Source organism: Wyeomyia smithii, chromosome 2 (genome assembly GCF_029784165.1).
Source record: "Wyeomyia smithii strain HCP4-BCI-WySm-NY-G18 chromosome 2, ASM2978416v1, whole genome shotgun sequence".
In the NCBI taxonomy this organism is placed as follows: Eukaryota; Metazoa; Arthropoda; class Insecta; order Diptera; family Culicidae; genus Wyeomyia; species Wyeomyia smithii.
Genome location: NC_073695.1, coordinates 169,908,717 through 169,930,784, shown reverse-complemented (window position 1 = coordinate 169,930,784; position 22,068 = coordinate 169,908,717). Strand labels below are relative to the sequence as shown.

At 36.1% G+C, this 22,068-nt stretch overlaps 2 protein-coding genes across 12 annotated transcripts in view; both read right to left on the bottom strand.

The window, feature by feature from the left end:
• Positions 1 to 3,321, bottom strand: part of LOC129722678 (uncharacterized protein CG3556) — an 86,249-nt gene extending 82,928 nt beyond the window's left edge. For 2 of the 7 annotated variants that reach the window (XM_055676328.1, XM_055676327.1), the window contains exons 1-2: positions 2,881 to 3,220; positions 2,257 to 2,512 (exon numbers count right to left, since the gene is read on the bottom strand). The gene's annotated coding sequence lies outside the window, so the exon portion shown is untranslated. Of the gene's footprint in view, positions 1 to 2,256; positions 2,513 to 2,880 lie in introns of all 7 variants that reach the window. The other 5 variants (XM_055676332.1, XM_055676329.1, XM_055676330.1 and 2 more) reach the window with 5 other exon arrangements.
• Positions 3,322 to 5,973: 2,652 nt separating this feature from the next.
• LOC129723066 (gustatory receptor for sugar taste 43a) lies at positions 5,974 to 18,307 on the bottom strand. 5 transcript variants are annotated; one of them, XM_055677019.1, is made up of 13 exons: positions 17,135 to 18,157; positions 16,848 to 16,902; positions 9,873 to 10,017; positions 9,572 to 9,680; positions 9,406 to 9,468; positions 7,683 to 7,826; positions 7,475 to 7,585; positions 6,934 to 7,027; positions 6,661 to 6,757; positions 6,503 to 6,598; positions 6,358 to 6,426; positions 6,140 to 6,229; positions 5,974 to 6,076 (listed from the first exon to the last, which is right to left on the bottom strand). In XM_055677019.1, exons 1-13 carry the CDS (start codon positions 17,289 to 17,291, stop codon positions 5,984 to 5,986), a joined length of 1,323 nt encoding a protein of 440 aa, XP_055532994.1. In that variant the 5' UTR covers positions 17,292 to 18,157; the 3' UTR covers positions 5,974 to 5,983. The 5 variants fall into 5 exon arrangements, with proteins under 5 accessions (XP_055532994.1, XP_055532995.1, XP_055532996.1 ...); XM_055677020.1 differs by having other exon boundaries at positions 9,873 to 10,005; XM_055677021.1 differs by lacking the exons at positions 16,848 to 16,902; positions 17,135 to 18,157 and adding an exon at positions 18,241 to 18,307.
• Between the last annotated feature and the right edge of the window lie 3,761 nt (positions 18,308 to 22,068).

Genomic DNA, 22,068 nt, shown 5'->3' with positions numbered 1-22,068 from the left:
TCGAACGTTTTTTTTTTACCTAGCTGAGAAGTGCCTACTAATTTATATAACTACACAGATATTTTAGGTACAGTATAAGGCATGAGTAGCGTACACTGACCCTCATTCGTTATTTGATATTTGTTCCTAAAGGCCCCTGTTACTGTCTACGAATTAGGCAGACGATAGATGGGTACACCTTCTGAATCATTCATTCAATCTTCTTACTGCCAAAGAGTGAATTGTGTAGTATTGATTATACATTTCAATGGACCTATGGTTGCTGCTGGAGAATCACTCATAACGCAAAACAGGTATACTTCAAGCTTAAATTTAGAAGAACTTAAAAACGGATATTTTTAGAATGTTGATCACTATGAAACTATTATCGTCATCATCATAATCATCATCGTCATTATTCCTGAGTGTAAAAGTTGAAAAAAACCTTTCGTGGAAAATACTTAGATTTCTGGACAAATTGGAATGACTCGAAACCATTGCCACTCTAATGACTTATGTTTGTTCAATACTATAACTCTTGTCGGTTCAGAACCTAGATCAAGCATTGAAATTGAAAATTTGTTAGTACAATGCTTGTTACTACCTCACAAGGATCACGGGACATACCTAAATTGCGCAACCACTATATCCGGGTATCCCGACACCATCGAGCCGATTTATTCTGATTAAATCTACGTCTTTGTTAAGTATCTTCTTTGGAAATAACATTGAAACCACCGGGGATGTTACATCAGATAACAAACTGTCATAACTATTTTTTTCACGTGATGGATTGCAAACTTCTATACTTCAATGGATAGATATGGCATTTAACAATTTATTGACAATTTATTTTTAATTTCCAACTCGCTGCCTGTCACTGAAAATAATTAAAAACTTTCAGGGTCGATTTTACCTGTGCATTGATCCAGATGCGAGCACCATGGCCGGATTCAGGCGCTGGGGGGCCCGGGGCAAATTTGTTTGTGAGGCCCTCTTTTCTTTAAACATTTAGAAGTAACGTTCTGCAAGGTGACGAGCAAAAAAAAAGGTCGCCCAAGACTAGGGGGGCCCCTTGAATCGGGAGGCCCGGGGCATTTGCCCCCTTGCCCCCCCCCCCCTCAAATCCGGGCCTGGTGAGCACAGTATGCACAGAGGTCAAGAATAGATACCAACCGCCTACCGTGTCATCGATATTCCAACTAGTCAACTTAGCTTCCATATGTCTTTGCAGTCTTTACCAAAGGTTACCGAACAGACGTCTGCGGCTGGCAAGGTGGGCTTGAAGGGCTTGGTAAATTTGACAGGTGATTTTTCATGGTACGTATTACTTTTTTCTGTTTTTACCTTTTATCGGTCATAAGGAATGACGCACAGAATCAACCAAACGGACAAGAACTCATATAGGTACACCGTTTGTTAAAAATAAGTAGTCGTAAAAATTTAAAGAAGAAAATGCTGGCAATATAGTTGCTACTAACCTTTTATGTCAAAAACGTTGCGTACCAATTCACCATTGCCCCAATTCCGGCCAAAAACAAAAATTGGTAACTACAGAGGCTTTGTCTAATTTTGCATTCACCTTCAACAAATTCTAAACTCAAAGAAATGTTCTGTATCAGTGTTAAATATCCCTAAAATTCAATGCAATTGCCGCGAAGCTTCTTGCGCTTTGCAAGGAGTGCCGCGGTGCCGAAAAGGTTGGGAATCACTGGCCTGACCCAATTTGATGTCTCGAGAGTAAAGCATTCGTTGTTAAAATTCCAAACTATTCATTTAAAGAAGGGAGGTTGCGGATTTGTGAGAGATTAAAATCTTAAACTGTCAATATGTGTTTATGTTGGAGGATAGAAAGTAATGAAGTACTGCACACAAAAACACACTGTAAGTCATTAATCAACAACGACCATAGTAACGAATGTCAAAATAAGATAAGATACAGTAATTGTACTTGAAGTAATTCTGAATTACTTCTACTTTGCGTAGTCTCAGCTGCTCTGGTTCCAAAACAAAGTCGATATGGGTTCTTTCCAACATGATACAGATTGTACTATACAAATTAAATCTTTTGTGTAATATTCAAAAACTCGTTATTAGTTCATATCTGGCTTTAAACAGTTTTGCCTTTTTCAAATACTTTAATTCTATGTTGCTATTGCGTTAGATATAATATGGCAATGTTTCTCTAAGTCTCACTTTAGAGGATGCTAGCCAAATAGAGAACGCCCAACGCTTCTGGGGAAAAAGTCATTAAAATTCACTAATTGAGTTATCTACCTGCTTGAAACTGAAGTGATAATCCAAGTCCGAAACGATTTCGTCTACAGCCCGTACATCATAATTATTTTGAGCTTCCTCACTTTATGCTATCACCAGCGCTCACAGCGAACAGCACTACACGAAAATATCTGGATTCCAATTAAATATAATTTCACTAAAATTGTATCATCTAAATTAATCCTGACTGTGTATATTCGAGCCAACAACGGTAACACGCATCCGTATCCCGAAGATAGTCGCTGGTATGTATTTCCTGCAAAGACAGTTCTTTTGCTTTACCCTGTTCAAGCCATATGCCACCCTCTCTGACAATGCACAATTATCTCATGTGCCACTAGAAGTATAATCCAATCTACGACACAACCATCAAATCCGTGGGTTAAAAACCAGCAAAATAAGAAAAAATATAACTTTGTTGAAGTTCGGAATATTTTTCGCGTCCAAGAAAACTATTAAAACTTATAAACGAAAAATGGAAAAAATACGAATAATGCGCACATTCTTTTGAGGCATCTACCGATCAATTGATAAAACAATAAAAAGGATGATATAACCGCATAAAAAACTCTCTAGCCGATTTATAGCAACTATCAGAACTATACGATTATTCCACCACAGTACCGTTTTTTTTCTTCAAGGATACCACTTTATGGCCACCTTATGTTCTTCTATAGATGCTTTGTTGTACATCAACTTTAATATTCCTACTTGATACCAAACCGGTAAAATACTGAAGTGAGATGAATAGTTGATGCAAAATTTGCTTTTTGACACAATCCTTTGTCTATCATATATTGTTGTTTAGATTTTTTTGTTGTTGACACAAAACAAAACGATACCAAACACAGCTGGTAAAACTTTACAAAAGCACACAATATTTCCAAGTTTTGAACTGGAGCGTTTGTCTCGATCGTATTACCCAATCAAAGGTTCGGCGTTAACTGGCATCAGCTGAAGCTACGAAGGACAGTTAAGTGCGTGTCCCTTTTGTAACTCTTAACCTCCCATAAATAGCAACAGTCCGTAGCTTCGAAAAATCACAGTATGGTAAAAACAATGGTCTTGGAGTATTTTTCTATAGTTTCTTCTTACTGAATATTCATTGAAGTCAGTTTGACTGTTCAATACTTCAATACACAAAATAAAAATGAAAAACTTCCGATGATTTCAACAAAATTCTTTGTTGACATCAGAAAATACTCGTTACATCGTAGGGAGCATGCGCCACGTTTTTGATAGCCGAACACTTCCGAAGCACTAACACACCCTTATCGGCGACAGTCTGACTGACAAGAATGTTGCAATAAGATTTTATTCACCCTCATGAACCGTTTGTCATTAATGCTTCGGAAGTTCGGAAAGCTTTCTTCGTTTTCATTCTTCCACCAGGGGCCAGTCAGTCCTCCCACCGCTCCAACGAACCTTAGAGTTATACTGCCTTGCCCAAATTCGTCTTGCGAAGAGCACACACAAAACCGGCTTCTGTATTCGTATACCCGAACAGCGTTAACGTGGCAAGATGTAATGCAAGCGGGGTGAAATAACATCATGTTTTGCACCAAGCAGCCAACCGAAGAAAAAACTACACAAATATTTCGACATCATACTATGTTGGGGGCGCAACGGATGCTGGAAACATTGTTGGATACTAAAATGTGTAGTTTTAGACGAGTATGGAGAAAAGTTTGAAGACATCATCGTTTGAGTTTAGTTATTTTCTTCCATTTGTGATAAAATCATCAAATGATAGTTAGTGAGTGTAAAGTACAATACTTCAACAAGAGCAACTTCTAATTCTTAGTAACTGTTCACAGATACAGAACGTTTCCGATTGATTGATTCTCGGAAAAAATATACACATTCTATAAAATCTCGATCTTAATTATATGCACACCAAAACAGTACTCTTCCGTTATAAAGTAAACGCATGGTCATTCATGTCGGTTTCTTTTTGATGTAGTTTAATTGACTATTCTTATATAATTGCTTTTTAACATATCTAGAGTAATTTTGAGAAAATTGCTATCCAATATATTGTGGGCAAAATACGGCTTATACAGAAATCGCTTACCCTATGGAAGCACAGTATAGTTGAATGGATGTGTGCTACCGCGATTTATTGAAATCATCTGATATTACACAAATTGCCAAAACAATGTCTAGCAGTAGAAACTTCTTCTCAGTGTCCTTAGTTATTATTTAAGCAACTGGCTACATCCAGTTTGGATCAATGGAATGAAATAAAGTTGTCGATAGTAGAAAATAGAAAATAAGCTGGGCTTGTGTCACGTTCACTTACAAGACCTAATACTTAAACATGATTATACACCATTTGTCTCTGTATTAAAATATTACTGGATTCAGAAATTAACACAATTAATCATGCCTAATGTTAAAAAAAAACATTTTTTAGGAATACAATCCCCTATTGATTAAACATTTCCTTCTACAAAAAAAGATGTAGAGATAGAATAACCTGCTCACATCTGTAACTCTTTCAACCTTCACTGATGGAGAGCTAATCGAATTACATCTCCCAGCAGATATTTGAACATACCATAACTAGCCTGATAAATAAGCATCGAACGTCAAAAGCGACTGGGATGTCCTCCAACCATTACTCCAATTTATGCACTTCAAAAAATATCAATCAATGTTAAATACTGTCACTTTTAGTGAAACACAATACCAGCTTTTGTTAGTGAAAAATGTGTTTGGATTTTTTTACACGTTTTAAACATTTAAGCAGTTTCAATTTGATCAACAGCAAAGGAAACACGAGGATGTTTATCCAATTACGGTCTGTTACTTTGGCCAGACACCATTCATTTATTACTACTAGTCCATGTGATTGAATTATCACCTGCGTAATCTGCGTCTAAAGCTATTTTACACAACCGTCCATAAAACATTACTGGGAAGATTAATTAACGTAATAGATCCTATTAATTGTGTAATAAACTACTCTCCAGAGAACCTTCCCCACCACGAGAGTGGTGTGGACACTTTTGCGTTCAGCTCACACCTATCATACTTCTCGCCTCGGTTAAATCCAGGCGGCTTCCTTAAATCAAACCAAATCTCTGGACAAGGGTAGCAGGGTGTGGAAAATTATTAAACCCGATACGAGCATCAGTGACCTTCCTCAAATGTAGTATCCACCATACCTAGCTTATAAGGAAGGCCATAATTTTGTTCTGTACCAGACAGTCTTTCATATATCACACTTATCTGCAGGGATTAAAACTTGGCTTTTCCATACCCACTTCCATTGCGATGAGAGTTGGCACAAAGAAAAGGAAAAGCTAGTCACAAGACTACATCGTACCAGCGATTCTTATGCTGCACGTAATGTCGTTTGGTTTATGGCCGAGTGGGCTGCTGACTGCGTTTGTTATAGAAATGTGTGCACTTTGGTTATTGCGGTTGCCAGCTTGGAGTGACGTGACTTAACCAAATTTTGTTCTATCAATAAAACTACCATTTGCGGCACAATGGTTTTCTATAGAAAGGTATACCATTCTCTATGGAAGCACGCGATTTGATTACTCACCTGAGAATATTTCAAAAGCTTATACCGGAGTATGGAGGCTTGTAATGTTGCGTAGAGTTTGAAATCCAGCGGAAACCTGCATAGGGTGGAGGAATGTTTCTTTTTTCCTATAATTAAATAACAAAAGTTGAAGGCATACTTCATTTAATTAAAAATAAAATCCATCAGTAATTATAGCGCTCGTTGAATAGTCCTTATCGGTTTATCATCAGCTTCTTTAAATTGTATTAAAATGACAAGATAGGTTGTAATGGCTCCACAGTACTATAACAAAATCAGAAACATTATACCTAATAAAATTGTTGATGTTCGGCGGCTAAAACCCACCGATGTTATAATGTGTCTATCGATTGAGCATAAACCGCATGCCGTGAAAGTGGAATTATTACCAACAAGCTGGCGCCAAAAAGTTTCCAACTTCCATTGTGGGGGGCCGGTACGAGTGAAGCAGATTGCAATAATACGACAGAAGATAGAGAGGGAAAAATAATGGTTCAGGGCTATTTGATTCAGCCTACAATACTATACTGCAAATAGACACATACCCGGTCTTTTGCAGACGAATCCTTGCAGGTTCGCATCAAATTACAGACGATGGTCATGGTTCGTCTAGACTGAAATAAGCAATGAGTATTCACTCCGGTATATGCTGCCACGCAGCTATTGAAGCATGCATTTTTTGCGATTTACCTCGACATTGGTGATGTGGCATGGTTCAACAGTGAGCAAAAAACGAAAAGTGTGTATAAACAACCAGAGCGCCTGAATCCAGGAAAACACAGCATCCTTTCCAGAAACATAATATATTAGGATTTTTTTCGTAACCAACTCATTAGATAGGAACTTACCTTATCACCAACAAGCTCTACCATCAAAAAGTAAGATGTCGCCACCAAATGGAGCAAGCACGATCCTAAAACAGCTAACAGGGCAACACCGAATGTACTGTTAATGATGACAAAAAAAATTATGCATGGTATAAATATAATATATAGTATAAAGTACATGGTATTTTTTAATTTGATGCTAACTCCCAGCAACTGAAATGATGCAACAGTGTGTAAAATAATGTTTACTTCCATTGCATTTATCTTCTTACTTTTTGTTGTAACTAAACTTACTTAGAAACTAGCATTACTCCAGTGGACATTGACGCGTGAATGTAGGCCAAATCTTCAATTACATTATTTATAGATGGTCGAGGATGAGTAATTGCTGAAAATTGTCAAAACATTAAAACATTAATTCAGTTTAGAAAAAGTCAAACAAAACCTGATGATGAGCTTCAAAATAGAACCAACAAAAATTGCAAACCCTGTGAATCTATTCAACTAATATAGTTTACCATCAATCTATGATGTTGAATTGCGATCACGTAACGTACCGAGGACAGCTTTATTTGAATACGCGAATAATTAGCAGTATGATTTATGAACCGTGCTGTTGCTCTCCGGCAAACGAAAAATGAAATTAATTGTTATGATGATGTTGACAGTTAAAATAAACATTGAGATGATTTATTCGTGGGTACCACCTAGTGGCGACGGTTTACGAAGCTGTGTGTCCCTTTCAAAAAGATGGTGTGAAAAGCAACTCGGAAAATAACGGGTTCCTGGCTGGTGTCACACAGTTACTCCTGCCCACTCGGAAACACCCACTTACCATGGGAAATGGTGGTTAACCCCAGTTTCTGCTCGGTGATATTATCCAGCCGTTCCGAAGCATTGTTGGTGGAAGACACCGATGTTATTTCAATTATAGGAGTTTTGTTGACTAAAATTAAATGCCACCGTCAAATTCCATTACAAGGCAAAACGGCAAGATACCGAATGAATCTCAGTATGTATTATCAATCACTTAAATAACCTACACTCCGGAAAAGCGTGATAGAGAGCCACGTTCAGGCGACGAAACCGGTTACTTATTCCCAATGCAGATTGCGCAAATAAAATATGGAACATCATCAATATATAATACAGAGCATAAAATGGACAATATCCCAATACGTTGGCACCTGTAAAAAGAGAAGAGTGCGGTTGGATCATCATTAATTATATTCATTTCTAATACATTATTACGGTTCCAAATCTGACTTAGATATCTAAACAAATGAATAATTGAAATACCTAAACACACGTATACTTTCCTCACAAAGATATTTATTAAAGTAACACAAAGGTCTTTCTGCGGTTCGCTTAAAATATTTAGTAGCGTGTGTACCAGTGTCCTAAAAAGATATTTTCGAATTGCAAGAAATAGATTCAGAAATCTTTTTTTTAAACATCAGCAAAACACGTTCGAAAACGCATTTTTTTAAACCTTACGAGAAAAACAATCATTCTTTGCTGTACCAATCAGTGCGAGTTTCTTACGATTACTTTTTATTGCTGTTTTCAAAAAGCTTGTTCGAATGCTTAAAAGATACAAATTACGAATATATTAAAGTTAAATTCAGTTCTTATTAAAATAATAAATTCACAGAATGAAATATACCTGAAATTTATTTGCTACAAGATATACATATACATCAGGGTGGGGAATCGTTATATGGAAAAAACGAAACTTGATAGCAGAAAGCCAGAACCAAGTTTTTTTTTTCGTTCTATTCGGGGCCCCAAACAATCCTAAATTTATCGGAAGTCGATTGGTTTTGTCTTCGCTTGGCGCATTGCATTTCAAATTTATATGGAGATTTGTATGGAAAAACAAACTATTTTGCATTTTCCATTCTAAAGAGCTCAAAATGGCCCAAACCATAGGTTTCATGACTTCAGATGGTAGGTTTTTTGATGCCTAACAACTTGGCCGAAGACACTAAAGAGCTAGGGTGTCCCAAAAAAATACTAGAGCTGTTCAAAGTTGATTATGTCGAAATTTTTGTTGCAAATCATGTTTTCTGCCAACACTGCCAGTGTACCGGCGTCAGTCAGATTTCCATCTGAAGTAACCTCTGAAACACGTTGTAGATTCTATTTACGCCTAGAATATTGACCTAAATTTGTTTGCTTGGTCCAGCTGAGCGTATAAACTCGTTACGACAGGTTATTTCTGTGGGAATCCTACTGACACCGGTGCATTGGTAACGTTGGCAGAAAACAAGATTTTCTGCATTTAAATCGACATACTCAACTTTGAACAGCTATAGCTCTTTTTAGGGACGTTCTAGCTCTTCAGTGTCTTCCGCAAAGTTGTTCGGCATCTAAAATACTATACTTTAACAAAATGTAGTGCATTATTAGAGCCTTATTGAGCTTTCTAGAAAGGTAAATGCTAAAAAGTGGGTTTTCCCATATAAACTTTCATACAAATTTGAAATGCAATGCGCCAAGCGGAGACAAAACCAATCGACTCCCGGTAAGTTTAGGGTTGTGTGGGGCCCCAAAAGGAACCAAAAAAACTTGGTTCTGGAATATCGATTATTTTTCCCCACTCCAAATTATACATAACTAAAAATGATAATTTGAAATACATTACTAAGGACATTTTATTTTACATGCGTTATTGAAGATCTACTTTAGAATTCAAAGGCTATTCTAGATCGACGACTTGTTCGCAACCTTTGGCTATAAGCAAGTAAAATATGATTTGCTTACCCGAGTCCTGATTTTCCTTCTTTATTTTATCAGCTATCCGATACCAAACCCAAATGTCGAGAGCTGTAAGATTAACAAACTTATCTGTTTTATTTTTTGTCCTCTCCCAAGGCTGTCCTCTTGAGACGAAAGTTTTTTTTCTTTTACAAATAAATATCTTTCTTACCCAGAGCACCTGTGATAGTTACACCGACCAGGGCCATCATCGTTAGACCTTTCCATTTTTTCTTCTCATGGCTACCAGCAGAAATGTACATTGAAAGCATGTCGTCTGCCTAAAAATAAAATCAATTTAGTTCGGTGGGATGTACGAACAGGAATACTTGTACGCTCAAGAAACAAAAACTCGAATCCAACTAACGTTTACCAATAAGAGTAAGTTTCTGTCTGCTTGCCAATGAAATTTAGTTTACAGTTTCTAAATTCTCATTTTCAAAAACAATAGCTGCAAAAACTCGTTAGCGTACCTCGTTCAAACGCTGATTTAGTTCCCTAACAAACGGAAGTCCATATATGCCACAAAACACTCCACATATACATGCCGAAACTACCACCGAAACGTCCAATGTAGTGACCACCTTCGAAGTTGCCGTTTTCATCCTGAAAACGAAACTTTAAATGATATGTGAGTTGAATACAGAGAACATAAATATTACAACGTGGGCTGTAGTAATGCAGCTAAATATTTACTAATTGAAAAGCCATGGAAAAGCTTGCTCAAGCAAATAATAAAAGTGCTGTTTCTGTTATACGTTTTATTCATTTTATTCTACTAATAGTTACCTGATGACCCAAGTAAAACTTTATTCTGAAAGCTTCAATGTTCGGCGTGAGGAGTGTATCGGAAAGTAGTCGAAAACAAACAGTGTATCTTGTTCACAACTCAAAAGTATTAACTCAAGTCCCTTCATCAAGTTTACGAGGTGATTTTAAAAATGTCGCGGATCGAGTTGGAAACTAAAAAGTAAGTTTTGCACATCTGCCGCACCGAAAAGGATATGACATTCCACCAAGTCGACTCAAGAACACCATCATGGCCCTATATTCACAACAAAATGATTGGAGAGAGCGTGTACCAATAGCAAAGACGTTGTTGGGAAGAAAAAATTTAGTCAAAAAAATCTAATCTAGCACTACATTTGTACAAGTATTTTGTCATCTGCTTTTCTCTTTTCAAAGGGACAGGAAATTTTCAAATTCATTTGAACAACTGCCAACCTGGCAGTTTTTTCTTGAGGACTTTGTTTATATTTTCGTATTCGAATGGTAACGGCTACATTTCGACACACACACACACACAAAACAAAAAGTAAACAGAACAAGTAAATCAAAATGCTGAAAAAAAAAACATTTCTGTCAAAAGTAATTCTAGCCTAAAAATATAAAAAAAGCAAATCTCAGAGAAGAGAAAACACATTTTGACATAACGGATGACAGTTAGAAATATGATATATTTTTGAGGCTCTCTTACTCCACAAAAACAAATAAAAGTATGTATATGTAAGCTCTCTCCACTCTTTATGCCAGTATTAATTGTTTTGTTCAACGTTTGCGCTTAACAAAATGGACAAAAATGGCTGATTTTTCATGGATGTTCCTTTGCACGCACTGACAAAACTATGCATGCAGCTTCAATCATATTAACCCACGAGTCAGCAGACAAAATTTGATAGCTCAGTCGAACTCTAACCGTGATGGCGGAAACAGTAAAACTGTCCGTTCAGAAGTGTGCGCGTTAAAAAACGGTACCCCGTTACGACGAAAAAGGACATCGTGCGGCAGTTCGTGGACAGCGGTTTAGCCGGTCCTTCACTACTTTCCTGGCGGAAATTATATATGTACAGACGAAAGCGGAAGATTTTTGCTTTCAAAATGGTTTACCGTGAACTTTTCGCCAAAATTGGTGTGCAGTTCATAACGAACTGTTCAATGCGCTTGCGAAATGCTTCTTTTTTCGACGCCGTTGTGAACAGAACTGGGTATGCGTAACGTATGCGTTAAAAGAATGGACTTTTTTCGGATGGCGGTAAAAAAATAACTAAGATAGATAATTTGATTTGATAAATTTCCCATGGAAGGTAATTATGTTAGCTAACTCGCGAAAAAAAATCTAAGATCTTGAGTGCGGCCTTCCGACAGTTAACCGAAACATTCGCCATGGCGGACGAAAACATATGTGCAGGCATGTGTTTCACTTCTTTCTTTGTTTTATTTATCAATTCCTCCTCAGTTTTCGCGACAAAATTGTTGGAGTAGATCTTACACTTCAGGCTTGTCTAGAAATCCTCGATCGGACGCTACTTGGGGACGTTGGGCAGGTTCACCAACTTGGTACCACATCGGTATCAGCCATCTTCATCTCCTCTAACGATCGCTTCGAATAGTGAGCCGACGCCAGATCCGGACAAAACGCCGCGTCTTCGGCTTTATAGTATTACTTGATGAACGGCGCAACTTCCAGCAGACACTTAAATTTACCCGTTCACGGCCAGTCCAGAGTGAAAGAAGAGCAGCTTCGACATCCCCTTCTCGCTGATTGTTATCCACAGCAGCAACTTCTTGGGGACCTTAACCCTTTATAAGGCAGTGGCAACTATATTGCCACCAACAAAATTTATTTTTTTCGCTGCACTCAGAATGTTGTTTTCAAATTTGACTTAACCAAAGACTTCTACAGGTGTCTTAGAACACTTCAGTTTTTTCTACGACTGCTAGAAGTGTACAATATTGATTTTGGGATCATTTTTATGTGAACAAACCGCAATTTTAGACCGTCTTAAGGAAATTCATTTTTATTTTGGTGAAAATCCAACAAATTGGCAAGTTTTTCGCCAGGAACTTTCTATTAAGGACTTACTGTGTTAGACTATGCAGTTTTTTCGTTAAAATAAATGGTGTATTGGATGACAAATTCAAAATTTTTTCCTAAAAATTTTTTCTGGATACTACTCAAAAAACCGTTTACTTCGATCTTTTCCATGCAAAATAAATGAAGTCCTACTGTTACATTCAAATTACTATGATTTTTCATTTTTTATAATTACAAAAAATCAAGCTCATAATGCAGTTGCAAAAAAATGCTTCCATCGTTTTTGGGGTTAACGGGCAGTGGCAACTATATTGCCACCAACGTTTGTGCGGTTAACGGGCAGTGGCAACCATATTGCCACCAACATCGTGGCGTTAACGGGCAGTGGCAACTATATCGCCACCAATTTTTTCAATTGATTCAATAGTTAATTTTTCAACAAAGGTACATTTGTGTTGTTCCTTCTGTAAGGAATACGTTTTGTTGTTGTTTATGTAGATTCCTTGCGTAGTTTTCACGGCCTTATAAAGGGTTAATGTGTGAGACAAAACATCATCACATTACGTCAATATACACAAACGTTACTAAACAACCAGTCGACTCCATTTGTACCCCAAAAACGCAACCCAACGAATCTACCTCAGTGTCGTCAAATTGAAGATTTATTTGAAATGTGTGCATGTATTGGATGTGTATCTTTGTTATGATTTGTGTGATCATTAATGTGTACGTGAGTCAGGATGCCAATGGAATTTATGAGAAAAATAGTGAAATACCGTGATTTTTCTCCGAAAATTTAGAGTAATTGAAATATTTCGGCTGTTGATTGAGGTATATTTGAAGATGTATTATGCATGTCGTGGATGCAAAGTGAGTATGACATAGGCGTATGCAACTTTTTCATCGATCAAAAAAGTGAAACTTTGACCACTTCGAGGCTCCACTCCCCGATTTTCGATTGAGCTAAAACTTTGTATGGTGTCTATTTTCGAGAAGACTTTTTACGATGTCGACTTATTACCAAAATTTTAGGGTCTTACTATTTTGAGTTGATATTACTGCTGATGGAACCAATTAATCTGATTGTTTTGTTCAGTCAAACTATCCAAATCGATTTTTGACATTATGATTGATGATATTTGACTCTTTTTTAAGACAGATAACAAAGAAAACTAGGGAAAGTCATTGAAATGAATGATACGTTAAAAAAAAGTGTAAAATGCTTGAGCTATTTGCAAGTAAATTCCTATCCATCAAATCTATCAAATTTTGCAGAATATCGGTACTATCTCGAACATTTCTATGGGCGATTGCCACATATTAAAACTACTTGCTATTCGAGTTAACAGGACGGCAACAACAACGACAAGTTTTCTTACGTTTACGTTAAATCAATGAATTTAATATTGTCAGGGGGAGGAGGGGTATGTTTATGTTTAAGGAGCTGCGTAGTTGGGTTGTCGATATTAAAGATAGAATATCGATATTTGTTTTATCGATATTAAAAACAGCATCGATATTAAAATCGATATTACGTACTGATATTGATATTTATTGATATTTTCCTTTTTATATTTTTATTTGGCTTTCAGTTAGGCCTGAAACAAGCTGAACGCCAACGTGAGCGATCGGGCGAGATTCTTGCCGAAGGTTAATAAACAACCGTAGAGTTGTTCATTAACCTACGGCAAGAATCTCATCCGATCGGTCGCGTTGGCGTTCAGTATATTTCATGCCTTAGTATTGAATATTCCGGCGAAGTGTTTGCTATTTCATCTCGTTCGTTAGGACAGCGGGCCAATTGCTGATCGCTTTACGCAAGGTACATTTTCCAATCAGATTAAACCGACGTTGCGTGAGCCGCGTCTCCTAATCGTCACTGATCCATTAACTAATCACCAGCCAGTTACTGAAGCATCCTATCTGAACATTCATGTTATCGCTTATGTAACACCGATTTTTTTACTGAAACACCAAGGCATCGCATTTGATCGGTTTAATGTGGTGGTTATTGCCCCGAGAAGTTCCACACCCAAATATCTGGAAATTCGCTCTAGACATGCTGTCAATAAAAATGGAAATATGGCACCATATTTCTGTCGAACTGCTTACATTTTCCATCTACCACTTATTGATTCTAGTACCAACAAAGTTTAGTTTGCTCTAAAATAGCTGAAATAGAGTAAACGTCCTTTAATTGCTATTGATCTATTTTCGAATAAGTATATTTATCAATGGAGAAACCAAGCCTTAACGTTTGTTTTCAGTATAATGTGCACTTTCAATGAATATCTTATATTGTGTGTAAGCATTTTAAATTTAATTTTGATGCCATGATGAATTTATCAGGGTGGCGACTCAATTTCCAAAAATAAATTCCCTGATTTTCCCCTGATGTTTCAATTTTTTTCCCTGACGTTCAAACTTATTTTAAACTGATTAAAGTTACGACTGTCATAGGTTTTTACACCTAAATCTCAAAAGTCAAAACTAAAAAAGATCAGACTCAAACTGGTTCCTGCTAAAATTCCCACAAGTAATTGTAAGTAAGATTAGCTTCGCTTTTGCTAACCTAAATCTTGAACAAATTTTTTTTTTGTTGAAAAACACGTCCAGTTTGATAAAATTGAAAATGAAAATTACACTGACCGACAAAAGTGAAAAAAAGTTGTCCTTCAGCTCAAATAAGTACCCTAGAAATATTATAGCTTCTTAACCTGTTCATTTTCATGCTCCTAGTAAATGCAGAAGTGCGTCAAAAGACCGCAAAGTAATTGTTCGCCGTGTTCGTCGTTTTTCCGTTCACTTACGGGAAAATTTTATTGAAGTCTCTGAAGACTTGAGGCATTTCCGAAACGTCTGAGGCACTAAAATTTACAGGAACAGTGTTATCAATTAACTATTTTGAGACACACCTGCTTTGACAAGAATATCAATCAGATTTGGAATTCTGGTTGGATCAGTTAAATAATTGTTTTTTTTTTTTACATTTTTTACATTTTCAATAATTTGGCGAAATATTCATTTTGAAACAATTCCTGAGAATTTCTCAAGAACTTTATTCAAAATTTTTAAAATCGCTGTGAGGTGCTTTTATATTTTAGAAAATAATAATGATATATTTAATCTCATTTAAGTTAGTTTCAATTAATTCTGCTGGTAAAAATTCCGGGGTAGAAATTTGATAACATTAACCCACCACTCATTATATTTCGAGCTTTGAACACACTCAAACTACTGAGCAAGTCTTCGAGTTTTCTGTTAATTGGTTGCAAGGAAGTAATCATCATTTTTAACTACTGCAATATGACAATGGCGATGGTGAAGCTTGCTCAGGCGATGTTAGAAGGTACGTTAATAGTTTGGAGGCAATTGCTAGAAACCGAAGAAAAAAATCTCGTCTAACCACTGGTTTTAATATAAAAACGTAGTAATTACCATAAAATTTGCGCACTACTTGATGACATGTTAGTACCTATTTGGATACTTTTCAAAAAATTTAATCACTATTTATTGACATCCTGGTCACTAAAGTCACTACAGTTGCATTTTCTAACCGTTATGAACCCTGTACAAGGTATCATCAGTGCTACAATGCTCTAATCCATTCCCGCGGGAATTTAACTAAAATTTAAACTTTATTTGCAATTTAACAAATAAACTTGAAATTTTCAACGATGGAACTATTCAAAACGGTTGGAGAACAAACCGACATGTTACAATAGAGTTTATGCAAATTGTGTGCTGAGTAAGAAGAGTTTGATGGTCATTTATCGAGGGAAACCCTGTCACTCCGCGCAGCGGTGATGGGGTTAAATAAAGCCTATGCTAAAATGGATGGGTTCTTCTAGAAAATTACTTTCCAGGAAAATTCTTCTACCTGGAACAAATTGTTTATTGAGCGTTGTTGCAGGGTTGCTGGTGACCGTCCACATCAAATGCATTGAAATAAATCCAATTAAGAAATTACTCCGTAAAAAATCCCAAGCCTTAAAAATTTTCCCTGGTGACTTTTTAAATTCCCAACAAGACTACAATCAAACAGCTAACCTAGATGAATACAAACTTTTAAAACAATAATCTATAATGATAAATATTATTTTTTATGTATCTCTCCACATCTGATAAACCTTGTTTCATAGCAAAACATAGCAAGATTTTCTATTCAACGAAAGCGAATAACATTTCCAGTTCGAACAAAAAGTCGATGACTTTCAGTTAAAATTAAATTTTCCCAATATTTTGGGTTTTTGTGACCCTTGATTTGTATTTCGTCGCATATATAAGTATTGCGAAAGCCAATGATTATTCGAAACAGCTTCCCATGAGCTTCGTATTATTATTCATTTCACTGCAACATTTTTACAGCAACTTGTAAAATTTTATATGATTTTTAGCGTTTATTTTTGTGCAGTGGGGATCCAACGCACAAAACAAACAGGTTTACCTGCACAATAAAATTCACATCATAAATTTGCAGGTATAGTAATTGGAATAATAAAAGCTTATCTGTGAAAAAAGCCCAATGCATTCTAGCTGTTTGATGTATACATAGGTAATCTGGCAGACTGTCTTTGAAGCATGGCATGCGTGCTATATATAGATAATCCATTTTCCACATGTTACAACTTACCGTATCGGCTTTTTCGAGTTAATATCGAAAAAGATCCCTTTGAATGTTAATCCAGCTATTGGAGCGTACCATGCGTTGGGAAAATATAAACCACATTAGGAGTCTTCACATCGAGCTCGTATACGAATACCCAGCCTTAAACTGTGTATCTTCCATTACTCGTCAATGGAGGTGAGTATTTTTACGCCTGGGTATTTGTTTACGAGCTCGACATGAACACCCATATTATCATTGAATTTTGCAGGTCTCAGATAACACTCATTATGTTTGCGTTATTTTATAGGTACCTAAGCAGAATACGACACATAGGCCGTAAATCACCAGGAACAGATTTCGCTTGTAGTCCACCATTTGTCCCTTGGATGTACGTTTTACCACATACGGAGCAAGACCGAATATGCGACTAACAAAAAACACAAGTTTCGTCGATTCCGATATCTCCATCGTGTCTCACCGTTTTTTATCGAGAGGATAACATGGCATGCAAAGCATAAACGAGATTGTAAAAAAATCTTTATTGCCTCGTTATTGGATGGTTACTTTAACGGATTTTTCTGCACTAATGCGATTCACTATGGTCAGGACACCGGCCTTCTCACCAGCACTCAAAGCATCTCCTTAATACATATTTGCTTTGTGGCACACGTTTTCGTGTTACCAACTGATATTCGAAGGTATTCCGGTAAACCGTATCGCAATTTTCTCGGTTATCACACAAATTAAGCCACTAGTCAGGAGTGATTAATTTCAACACTTGGAAGTTCAGATTAGTTATTGAATGATTGAGTCAATTGGACTAGATACCATAGACGTCGAAGCAGACTTCGATTTTTTCAGTCGCACATCGCGCATAGCCGATGCTTTCGTAAACTACCCCATGCTTAAAAACTCGGACTGGCTTTTATAGGATTAGATGCCATCTAGAGGGTTGATATATCGTTGTGCTGATTTATTTTTACGTTTCCACTTCAAAATTGTTTGCTATATTGTCACAAACAGTCCTTCACTTCATACCACGTGTATGGAGCGGTATGTTGGACCATGTATTCCATCGTATCAGAGACTTCCGTTGCTGTCGTGCGAGCGAAATAAGTAGCCTGTTTACGTGCCACAGTATCAAACCAATCTCTATAAGCCGTTAATGGAAAACTATCAAAACGTCACTGTGGCTGACCAAGCGGAACACGTATTTTTAATCATTTGTGCTGTGTCAGTTATCAAAACGTTGCAATATAGCAGGATTTGATTGTTTAATAATTGATTATGAGTTATTAGCTATGAAATTTTCATTTATGTCCGAGTTCTAGGAAATATTTTCGTTGGGATTGCAAAGTATTTATCAGTTACTATCTACTAAATTACTATCTTCTTTTATTCAATGAAATTCACGTACTTTTAAAGCACTGAAATATAAATACGACCGGAATGATTGGTATGGAAATGGTTCGGCTTTCACGGTCAGTTTGCAGTTTGATATCATTGATTCATAATGGTTTACCGTTAAACCGTTAAACCGTCTTCGACTCAAGATGAGCCTATTTAAAAAATATATACGGTAGCACAAATATAAATTAAACGGGTATAAAATTTAACTCTGGCTGGAAATTGATCACCCTCTAAAGGCCTAATTTTAAACTGTCTACTGTAACGGACAATTGTTAGTGGTCCCCGTGGCTCTGTGGTTAGCGATGTCAGTCGGCTAGCTCTCCCACAGGGTTGTGATATCGGGTTTCGATTCCCGATCGAGTCGAGAATCTTTCCGAGCTAGAAATTTTCTCGAATCAGCAATGGGGCACGGTGTATCGTTGTACTTATCCTACACATGCAAAATGTGCCAAAAACAATATCGATAACGAAGTCTCTCAACTAATATAGCTGATCGAGACCGCTATTAGTCCTCAGGTTAAGCTTGCGATATTGTTTGTTGTTTGAGTCATTTTTTGCAAAAAAAAACTAAATTTAGTGTCAGAAATAAATATCGTTCTAAAAGTCAGTGACTGTCATAAATCTTTCTATTGCAATGATTGTTAGTATTAGAAAATTTTCTTTACAAATCATTATTAATTTTTCTATTACCTTCTTTTATTATATTTTATAGTCGAATTACCGTAACAGAAAATCAATTTCATATCCATCATTGTTACCAATGTAACAAGGAAACAACTTTTCCGAAATTTTAAATCGTGTATTTTGCACACTGCGATTAAAATTTTCCTGAAAGAACGAATTGCGTGTGTTACTCTTTTTTTTTGTTACATCACATGTAGGGGTAAACAGGGTAAGACCGCCCAGCGGGGTAAGACCGCCCACCGTAGTTTTACTACCAAGTTATATAGTAATTGAAAAATTTCTTTAACATGTCTATTACAGTATAATTACATAACATTTTGCACCCCTTTCTTTTTCGATAGTGCGCGAACGGTCACAGAAATAATCAAACACAACCTTTCAGCTGGCAACCAGTCAATGCGCTATTGTTTTGCGGCAACGGAACTTAAGGTTTTTCTGTCTAAAAATCTATTGTTTTATTCGTGAATATACGTTTAAGCGCTTGCCTGAATCTGTCTTCTTTCGGAAATATCGAAGGCCGTGAGTGATCTTGTAATTTTGACTACTTTTTCGATGGAATATGAAAAGTTTCCACTGGGGGTAAAGTCGCCCACTATACATGGGGTAAAACCGCCACGTATACAACTGCTTGTTGTTTTACTTCAAGACCCAAATGCCTCGACACTACAAAGGGAATATTAACAGGATCAGTAAAGCAATTTCAAGCCACATAAGACATCGATGTTAATCGACCATTTTAGATTTGGTTGAAGCTAGTAATATTTTTTTAACGCGACTAATTTTCGAAAAAAGTAGACTTGTGTAAAAATGGTATTAATAAACAAAAATAATTTTAGAGCCAGGATGGTTTGTTTAATCGATATGACGTCTCCGGCAGAATTGAAAATAGTAGTTTTTCACTTCTGAAAAAGTATAAACTGTAAAAAAATTTAAAGAAAAGATATAAAAATAGAGTAGAAATTTTTTTTTTTAATTTATTAAAAAAACATGTTTTTGCCTGCAAGATCTACAAAAGGTAAGTTAATATTTGATAGTTGCTGGATCATGGAGTAATACAAACATAAACTGCTCAAATTTTGTAAAGAATTTTTTTCGGGCGGTTTGTTTGATGTATAGAGTCGTTGGTAATTTTGTTTCTCAAAAAAACAAAAAAAAAACATAAAAAAGTTGAAAATATGAATAAAAATTAATTTTTTTTTTTTTTTTTTTAAGGGGGGATTTGTTAGTAGCTTAAGTATTTATGATAAATATTAGTAAATAATGAGTATGTGTGTCCAATCACAAATGGTGACTTCTCAACACTGTTAGAAATTTGTAATTTTAATTGTTAGGATTTGTTTGCTTTCGCAATTAGGACTTATCATTCGTAGGGATTTAAACCTACTTGTCAGAAAAGGGGAAGTAAACTTACAACTAACTTAATTGCTAACTTATTGGCTATAAAGAGAGCTTATCGTAGCAATTGAGGATTGCAACGATTTTTGTCGAAAATTGTTAATAATTTTATTTGACATAGCTTCTAATGGTTCAACACCAGTAAGTCTATGTAATTCGAGTGTACCAAACCAAGGAGGACGCTTCAAAATCATTTTCAGAATTTTATTCTGAATCCTTTGAAGCGTTTTCTTCCTTGTTGAACAGCAACTTGACCAGATCGGTACAGCATAAAGCATTGCTGGTCTAAAAATTTGTTTGTAAATCAAAAGTTTGTTCTTTAAACAAAGTTTAGAATTCCTGTTAATGAGAGGATATAAACATCTCGTATATTTGATGCACTTGGCTTGTATACTCTCAATGTGCTCTTTGAAAATAAGTTTTTTATCATAAATTAGTCCCAAGTACTTAACCTTTTCAGACCAACTTAAAATAACCCCATTCATCTTGACAACGTGATTATTGTTTGGCTTGAGGAAAGAAGCCCTAGGCTTATGCGGAAAAATTATCATTTGAGTTTTAGAAGCATTGGGAGAGATTTTCCACTTTTGCAAGTAGGAAGAAAAAATATCTAAACTTTTCTGCAATCGACTGCATATGACACGAAGACTTCTTCCTTTTACGGAAATGCTTGTGTCATCGCAGAACAATGACTTTGTGCATCCTGGAGGCAAATCAGGAAGATCTGAAGTGAATATGTTGTACAGGACTGGACCCAAGACTGAACCTTGAGGTACACCTGCTCTGACAGGAAATCTATCAGATTTTGAATTCTGATAGACAACCTGCAGAGTTCGATCAGTAAGATAATTTTTTAAAATTTTGATTAGGAAAATTGTAAAATTAAAAGTTTGCAATTTCGCAATCAAACCTTTATGCCAAACACTGTCGAATGCTTTTTCTATGTCTAAAAGAGCAGCTCCAGTGGAATAACCTTCAGATTTGTTAGCTCGTATCATATTAGTAACTCTGAGCAATTGATGAGTTGTGGAATGCCCATGGCGAAATCCAAACTGTTCATTTGCAAAAATTGAATTTTCGTTGATGTGTGACATCATTCTGTTAAGAATAATTCTCTCAAACAGTTTACTTATTGAAGAAAGCAAACTGATTGGTCGATAACTTGAAACTTCAGCTGGGTTCTTATCCGGTTTTAAAATGGGAGTATTTTTTGCATTTTTCCATAATTTGGGAAAATATGCAATTTCGAAGCAGCAATTGAAAATTTTTACTAAAAATTCCATTGTGCTCTCAGGGAGATGTTTGATTAGTATATTAAAGATTCCATCGTCACCAGGTGCTTTCATATTTTTGAAATTTTTAATAATTGATTTAATCTCATTCAAGTTAGTTTCAATTATTTCTGCAGGTAAAAAATTCTGGGAAGAAATTAAATCAAATTGACGTGTGACTTCATTTTCAATTGGACTCACAAAATTCAAATTTGAGTTATGAACACTCTCAAACTGCTGAGCAAGTCTTTGAGCCTTTTGTTCATTGGATACAAGAAAACGTTCACCATCTTTTAAAACTGGAATAGGCTTTGAAGGTTTCTTAAGAATCTTCGACAGCTTCCAAAATGGTTTTGAATATGGTTTCAATTTTTCAACTTTAGTCTCAAAATTTTGATTTCTCAGAAGAGTAAATCTATGTTTAATCTCTTTCTGTAAATCTTTATAAATAGTTTTAAAAACAGGGTCACGAGAACGTTGATCTT

Coding starts and splice junctions, on each gene's coding strand:
- LOC129723066 (XM_055677019.1), bottom strand. CDS start 17,291: ATGGAGATATCGGAATCGACGAAACTTGTGTTTTTTGTTAGTCGCATA. Junction 10,018..16,847: donor AACTCGAAAAAGCCGATACG/GTAAGTTGTAAC, acceptor TATCATTTAAAG/TTTCGTTTTCAGGATGAAAA. Junction 7,028..7,474: donor GTTAACCACCATTTCCCATG/GTAAGTGGGTGT, acceptor GACAATTTTCAG/CAATTACTCATCCTCGACCA.